Here is an 8,201-nt window from a genome sequence, read left to right as displayed (position 1 = left end):
ACCCCACCACTTAAAGAAGGATATCCCCTAATTTTGACATGAGCACCTGTTATAACACCTGTAGTGTTGTTGATATCCTTACCTGTTATAACACCTGTAGTGTTGTTAGATATCCCACCTGTTATAACACCTGTAGTGTTGTTAGATATCCCACCTGTTATAACACCTGTAGTGTTGTTAGATATCCCACCTGTTATAACACCTGTAGTGTTGTTAGATATCCCACCTGTTATAACACCTGTAGTGTTGTTAGGTATCCTACCTGTTATAACACCTACCTATAGTGTTGTTAGATATCCTACCTGTTATAAAACCTGTAGTGTTGTTAGATATCCCACCTGTTATAACACCTGTAGTGTTGTTAGGTATCCTACCTGTTATAACACCTACCTATAGTGTTATTAGATATCCCAGTTGTTATAACACCTACCTATAGTGTTATTAGATATCCCAGTTGTTATAACACTTCACAGGTGCCTTGGTGTGCTTGGACCATGTTAGTTTGTTGGTGATGTGGAAAACCAAGGAACTTGAAGCTCTCAACCTGCTCCACTGCAGTCCCATCGATGAGAATGGGGGTGTGCTCGGTCCTCTTTTTCCTGTAGTCCATAATCATCTCCTTTGTCTTGATCATGTTGAGGGAAAGGTTGTTGTCCTGGCACCACATGGACAGGTCTCTGACCTCCTCCCTATGGGCTGTCTCGTTGTTGTCAGTGATCAGGCCTACCATCGAAAAATAAATGATGGTGTTGGAGTCGTGCCTGGCCATGCAGTCATGAGTGAACAGGGAGTACAGGAGGAGGCTGAGCACTCACCCCTGATGGGCCCCTGTGTTGAGGATCAGCGTGGCGGATGTTTTGTTACCTACCCTTACCTCCTGGGGGCGGCCCATCAGGAAGTCCAGGATCCAGTTGCAGAGGGAGGTGTTTAGTCCCAGGGTCCTTAGCTTATTGATGAACTTTGAGGGCACTATGGTATTGAACGCTGAGCTGTTGTCCATAAATAGTATTCTCACATAGGTGTTCCTTTTGTCCAGGTGGGAAAGAGCAGTGTGGAGTGCAATAGAGATTCCATCATCTGTGCATTTGTTGGGGTGGTATGCAAATTGGAGTGGGTCTAGGGTTTCTGGGATGATATTATTGATGTGAGCCATGACCAGCCTTTCAAAGCACTTGGAATTTACTGAGTTATAGTTCACATAAGGAAATCAGTTAGTTGAAATAAATTCATTAGGCCCTAATCTATGGATTCACATTACTGGGCAGGGGCACAGCCATAGGTGGGCCAGAGTGCATAGGCCCACCCACTTAAGAGCCAGGCCCAGCCAATCAGAATGAGTTTTCCCACAAAAGGGCTTTATTACAGACAGAAATACTCATCAGTTTCATAAGCTCTCCAGGTGGCGGTCTCAGACAATCCCGCCGGTGAAGAAGCCGGATGTGGAAGTCCTCGGCTGGCACGTGGTCTGTGGTTGTGAGGCTGGTTGGACGTACTGCCAAATTCTCTGGCAATAGCTCTTGTGGACATTCCTGCAGTCAGCATTGCCAATTGCACGCTCCCTCAAAACTTGAGACATCTGTGGCATTGTGTTGTATGACAAAACTGCACATTTTACAGTGGCCTTTTATTGTCCGCAGCACAAGGTGCACGTGTGTAATGATCATGCCGTTTAATCAGCTATACCTGTCAGATGGATGGATTATCTTGGCAAAGGAGAAATGTTAACGAACTGGGATGTAAAATTGTCTCAACATTCAGCTCATTAGCAAAATGGCAAAACATTCTGGGATCTTTAATTTCAGCTCATGAAACATGGGGCCAACACTTTACATGTTGCATTTATATTTTTATTCTGAATATTATTGTAGAGCTCTGATCAGCCTATAAACATGACAATATCTATTATAGAGCTCTGCTCAGCCTATAAACATGACATTATCTATTATTATAGAGCTCTGCTCAGCCTGTAAACATGACAATATCTGTTAATATTGAGCTCTGATCAGCCAATAAACATTTTTATTTTTTATTTTTTTTATTTCACCTTTATTTAACCAGGTAGGCTAGTTGAGAACAAGTTCTCATTTGCAACTGCGACCTGGCCAAGATAAAGCATAGCAGTGTGAACAGACAACACAGAGTTACACATGGAGTAAACAATTAACAAGTCAATAACACAGTAGAAAAAAAAGGGGGGGAGTCTATACAATGTGCAAGAGGCATGAGGTAGGCGAATAATTACAATTTTGCAGATTAACACTGGAGTGATAAATGATCAGATGGTCATGTACAGGTAGAGATATTGGTGTGCAAAAAGAGCAGAAAAGTAAATAAATAAAAACAGTATGGGGATGAGGTAGGTGAAATGGGTGGGCTATTTATCAATAGACTATGTACAGCTGCAGCTGATGGTTAGCTGCTCAGATAGCTGATGTTTGAAGTTGGTGAGGGAGATAAAGTCTCAACTTCAGCGATTTTTGTAATCTGCTCCAGTCACAGGCAGCAGAGTACTGGAACGAAAGGCGACCGAATGAGGTGTTGGCTTTAGGGATGATCAGTGAGATACACCTGCTGGAGCGCGTGCTACGGATGGGTGTTGCCATCGTGACCAGTGAACTGAGATAAGGCGGAGCTTTACCTAGCATGGACTTGTAGATGACCTGAGCCAGTGGGTCTGGCTGACGAATATGTAGCGAGGGCCAGCCGACTAGAGCATACAAGTCGCAGTGGTGGGTGGTATAAGTGCTTTAGTGACAAAACAGATGGCACTGTGATAGACTGCATCCAGTTTGCTGAGTAGAGTGTTGGAAGCCATTTTGTAGATGACATCGCATGCGGGTGCAGGCAGCGATCAGTTGAAAAGCATGCATTTGGTTTTACTAGCGTTTAAGAGCAGTTGGAGGCCACGGAAGGAGTGTTGTATGGCATTGAAGCTCGTTTGAGGTTAGAGAGCACAGTGTCCAATGACGGACGAAAGTATATAGAATGGTGTCGTCTGCGTAGAGGTGGATCAGGAATCGCCCGCAGCAAGAGCAACATCATTGATATATACAGAGAAAAGAGTCGGCCCGAGAATTGAACCCTGTGGCACCCCCATAGAGACTGCCAGAGGACCGGACAGCATGCCCTCCGATTTGACACACTGAACTCTGTCTGCAAAGTAATTGGTGAACCAGGCAAGGCAGTCATCCGGCTACTGAGTCTGCCGATAAGAATATGGTGATTGACAGAGTCGAAGGCCTTGGCAAGGTCGATGAAGACGGCTGCACAGTACTGTCTTTTATCGATGGCGGTTATGATATCGTTTAGTACCTTGAGTGTGGCTGAGGTGCACCGTGACCGGCTCGGAAACCAGATTGCACAGCGGAGAAGGTACGGTGGGATTCGAGATGGTCAGTGACCTGTTTGTTGACTTGGCTTTCGAAGACCTTAGATAGGCAGGGCAGAATGGATATAGGTCTGTAACAGTTTGGGTCCAGGGTGTCTCCCCTTTGAAGAGGGGGATGACTGCGGCAGCTTTCCAATCCTTGGGGATCTCGGACGATATGAAAGAGAGGTTGAACAGGCTGGTAATAGGGGTTGCGACAATGGCGGCGGATAGTTTCAGAAATAGAGGGTCCAGATTGTCAAGCCCAGCTGATTTGTACGGGTCCAGGTTTTGGAGCTCTTTCAGAACATCTGCTATCTGGATTTGGGTAAAGGAGAACCTGGAGAGGCTTGGGTGAGGAGCTGCGGGGGCGGAGCTGTTGGCCGAGGTTGTAGCCAGGCGGAAGGCATGGCCAGCCGTTGAGAAATGCTTATTGAAGTTTTCGATAATCATGTATTTATCGGTGGTGACCGTGTTACCTAGCCTCAGTGCAGTGGGCAGCTGGGAGGAGGTGCTCTTGTTCTCCATGGACTTCACAGTGTCCCAGAACTTTTTGGAGTTGGAGCTACAGGATGCAAACTTCTGCCTGAAGAAGCTGGCCTTAGCTTTCCTGACTGACTGCGTGTATTGGTTCCTGACTTCCCTGAACAGTTGCATATCACGGGGACTATTCGATGCTATTGCAGTCCGCCACAGGATGTTTTTGTGCTGACAATATCTGTTAATATTGAGCTCTGATCAGCCAATAAACATGACAATATCTGTTAATATTGAGCTCTGCTCAGCCTATAAACATGACAATATCTGTTAATATTGAGCTCTGCTCAGCCAATAAACATGACCGTATTTGTTAATATTGAGCTCTGCTCAGCCTATAAACATGACAATATCTGTTAATATTGAGCTCTGCTCAGCCTATAAACATGACAATATCTGTTAATATTGAGATATCTGTTAATATTGAGTAGAGAGAGACATTTTTACAGATCCTCTCTGTGTGGCAAAAGTTAGGAGACACATGACCTTGCGTTTTCCTCCCGTGGCATGCCCTTCCACACAACATGTTAACCAATCAGGACAGGAACTCAGTTTAGAAAACAGAAGCCCGATGGGGAGGATCAACGTTCAGTTCAGGGCCATCTCTTTCTTCTACTAAAGCACTTCAGTAGTGGCTGGTCAAGTCACTAAGGATTGTAGGCAAACAGCAAAATGGATTAATTAAAAGAAGATGGAATTAAAATGACGGAATAAAAGGTCAAGGAGAAGGATAGTCTGCAACGACCAAGAGCCAACAGGTAGACTGCTACCTAATAGTCTGAATGGAGTTGTTGTTGTTTGTAACTGTAGGATCAGAAAGCGTATGCACTCCCAGCCTGAATTAGAGTAGCTAGCTAACCTTAGCTATGTAGCTTAACTAGTTTCTCCCTGGTTTTTAGACAGGTACTACGTAATCTTATTTGATAAATAACCTAGTAATGGTAGCTATTAGTCTACTGTAGCCCGGGCTTTCATAGTACGGCCCCTCTCCCGCTCTTCTCCTACTTTGTCAGCTTCAGATAATAAAGTTTTTTTTTTTTAAACTTTCCTGCTGCTTTTTGTTAGTTCGGATCCGGGTGGTAGAACCCCAGGTCCCGTTCGGATCCGGGTGGTAGAACCCCAGGTCCCTTTAGGATCTGGGTGGTAGAACCCCAGGTCCCTTTAGGATCTGGGTGGTAGAACACCAGGTCCCTTTAGGATCTGGGTGGTAGAACCCCAGGTCCCTTTCGGATCCGGGTGGTAGAACCCCAGGTCCCCTTTGGATCCGGGTGGTAGAACCCCAGGTCCCTTTAGGATCTGGGTGGTAGAACCCCAGGTCCCTTTCGGATCCGGGTGGTAGAACCCCAGGTCCCCTTCGGATCCGGGTGGTAGAACCCCAGGTCCCTTTCGGAACAGGTCCAACTTTTTGGACCCGTGAAGACCTCTACCTCCAACCAGGATATCTGGAAAGCTTGGGATCTTTGTGAAAAGCTACCTGGGTTTTTGCAACCCTAATAGAAATAAAGTTGTATCATGTTTCAGGTTTCATTCAGGTCTTTGTTTAACACAATAATATGTCTTTGGCAGGAAAGAGACCAGATTCTCACTCCAGTAGGAAGAGATTCTCCGATAGCGGGAAGAGTCCTTCAGGGAAACCAGAACCAGAGACTCCCAAACCAGCAAGACGACACCAGTGTTCCCATTGTGGAAAGAGTTTTATGAAGTTACGGAACCTTAAAGAGCATGAGAGGACACACACGGGAGAAAAGCCTTTCCAATGTTCTCAGTGTGGAAAGAGTTTTACCGTGTTAGTTAACATGAAAAGGCATGAGAGAATACACACGGGAGAAAAGCCTTACCAATGTTCCCAATGTGGAAAGAGTTTTACCTTGTTAGTTAACATGAAAAGGCATGAGAGAATACACACGGGAGAAAAACCTTACCAATGTTCTCAGTGTGGCAAGAGTTTCACCCAGTTAGGGAGCCTGAAAATACATAACAGAATACACTCTGGAAAGAAGTCTTACCACTGCTCCCAATGTGGGAAGAGTTTTAACCTGTTAAAGCACCTGAAATCACATAAAAGAACACATTCAGGAGAGAAGCCTTTCCACTGTTCTCAATGTGGAAAGACATTTTCTCAGTCAGAGGACCTGAAATCACATGAGAGAATAGAGAGGCTGTGTTCTGACTTGTGTTTTTGACTGGGAATTTGTGTTTTTGTTTATGCAACTTGGAAGTCATATTGTTTTTATGAAACCTTACTCACATCAATCATTTTTTTTACATGAAACCTTACTCAAAAATATAAATCAAATTGTTGATATGAAACCTTACTAACATACACCTTAGCCAAATATATTTAAACTCAGTTTTTCACAATTCCTGACATTAAATCCTTGTAAAAAATGCCCTGTCTTATGTCAGTTAGGATCACCACTTTTTATTAAGAATGTGAAATGTCAGAATAATAGTAGAGAGAATAATTTATTTCAGCTTTCATTTCTATCATCACATTCCCAGTGGGTCAGAAGTTCACATCCACTCAATTAGTATTTGGTAGCATTGCCTTTAAATTGTTTAATTTGGGTCAAACATTTCGGGTAGCCTTCCACAAGCTTCTCACAATAAGTTGGGTGAATTTTGGCCCATTCCTCCTAACAGAGATGGTGTAACTGGGTCAGGTTTGTAGGCCTCCTTGCTCACACACGCTTTTTCAGTTCTGCCCACACATTTTCTATAGGATTGAGGTCAGGGCTTTGTGATGGCCACTCCAATACCTTGACTTTGTTGTCCAGTTAAGTCATTTTGCCACAACTTTGGAAGTATGCTTGGGACCATTGTCCATTTGGAAGACCAGTTTGCAACCAAGCTTTAACTTCCTGACTGATGTCATGAGATGCTGTTTCAATATATCCATATAATTTTCCTTCCTCCTGATGCCATTTATTTAGTGAAGTGCAACAGTCCCTCCTGCAGCAAAGTACCCACACAACATGATGCTGCCACCCCGTGCTTCACAGTTGGGATGGTGTTCTTCGGCTTGCAAGCCTCCCCTTTTCCTCCAAAAATAATGATGGTCATTATGGCCAAACAGTTCTATTTTTGTTTCATCAGACCAGTGGACATTTCTCCAAAAAGTACGATCTTTGTCCCCATGTGCAGTTGCAAACCGTAGTCTGGCTTTTTTATGGCAGTTTTGGAGCAGTGGCTTCTTCCTTGCTGAGCAGCCTTTCAGGTTATGTCAATATAGAACTTGTTTTACTGTGGATATAGATACTTTTGTACCTGTTTCCTCCAGCATCTTCACAAGGTCCTTTTCTGTTTGTGGAGGTCTACCATTTTTTTTCTGAGGTCTTGGCTGATTTCTTTTGATTTTCTCATGATGTCAAGCAAAGAGGCACTGAGTTTGAAGGTAGGCCTTGAAATACATCCACAAAAATGATGTCAATTAGCCTATCAGAAGCTTCTAAAGCCATGACATCATTTTCTGGAATTTTCCAAGCTGTTTAAAGGCAAAGTCAACATAGTGTATGTAAACTTCTGACCCACTGGAATTGTGATACAGTGAATTATAAGTGAAATAATCTGTCTGTAAACAAATGTTGGGAAAATGACATGTGTCATGCACAAAGTAGATGTCCTAACCGACTTGCCAAAACTATAGTTTGTTAACAATAAATGTGTGGAGTGGTTGAAAAACTTACGACCTCAACTGTATCTAGGATTCCATGCTGGTCCATACTCACAGTCAATAACACATCTCTAGGGTTCCATGCTGGTTCTTCACCTTGCACCACACCAAGAGAGCAGCAGAGGGGTACTTCACCTGCACCACACCAAGAGAGCAGCAGAGGGGTACTTCACCTGCACCACACCAAGAGAGCAGCAGAGGGGTACTTCACCTGCACCACACCAAGAGAGCAGCAGAGGGGTACTTCACCTGCACCACACCAAGAGAGCAGCAGAGGGGTACTTCACCTGCACCACACCAAGAGAGCAGCAGAGGGGTACTTCACCTGCACCACACCAAGAGAGCAGTAGAGGGGTACTTCACCTGCACCACACCAAGAGAGCAGTAGAGGGGTACTTCACCTGCACCACACCAAGAGAACAGTAGAGGGGTACTTCACCTGCACCACACCAAGAGAGCAACAGAGGCTAATGAACTATCGGCAAAAGTACAACGAGGCGTTCTCTGTTTCAGACGGCTACCCAATGTCCTTGCTCCGGTCCAAACGCCACGCCCACAGACGTTAGTTTCTTCTCCACGATGACTCTGGATCTGAGTACCTCCACGATGACTCTGGATCTGAGT

The 8,201-nt window shown here is 44.6% G+C and overlaps 1 protein-coding gene across 1 annotated transcript; it reads left to right on the top strand.

The window, feature by feature from the left end:
* The first annotated feature begins 5,457 nt into the window (after positions 1-5,457).
* On the top strand, positions 5,458-6,886 carry LOC115120574 (zinc finger protein 436-like). Its single transcript, XM_029649537.2, has one exon. The coding sequence runs from the start codon at positions 5,458-5,460 to the stop codon at positions 6,085-6,087; it is 630 nt and encodes a 209-aa protein (XP_029505397.1). The 3' UTR covers positions 6,088-6,886.
* The last annotated feature ends 1,315 nt before the right edge of the window (positions 6,887-8,201 follow it).

Source organism: Oncorhynchus nerka, unplaced genomic scaffold (assembly GCF_034236695.1).
Source record: "Oncorhynchus nerka isolate Pitt River unplaced genomic scaffold, Oner_Uvic_2.0 unplaced_scaffold_4983, whole genome shotgun sequence".
Lineage (NCBI taxonomy): Eukaryota > Metazoa > Chordata > Actinopteri > Salmoniformes > Salmonidae > Oncorhynchus > Oncorhynchus nerka.
Note: the sequence above shows the minus strand (reverse complement) of the source record. Positions and strands in the feature narration are given on the sequence as shown.

What these genes read in the sequence shown, in the direction of transcription:
- LOC115120574 (XM_029649537.2), top strand. Translation starts at nt 5,458, where the DNA reads ATGTCTTTGGCAGGAAAGAGACCAGATTCTCACTCCAGTAGGAAGAGA.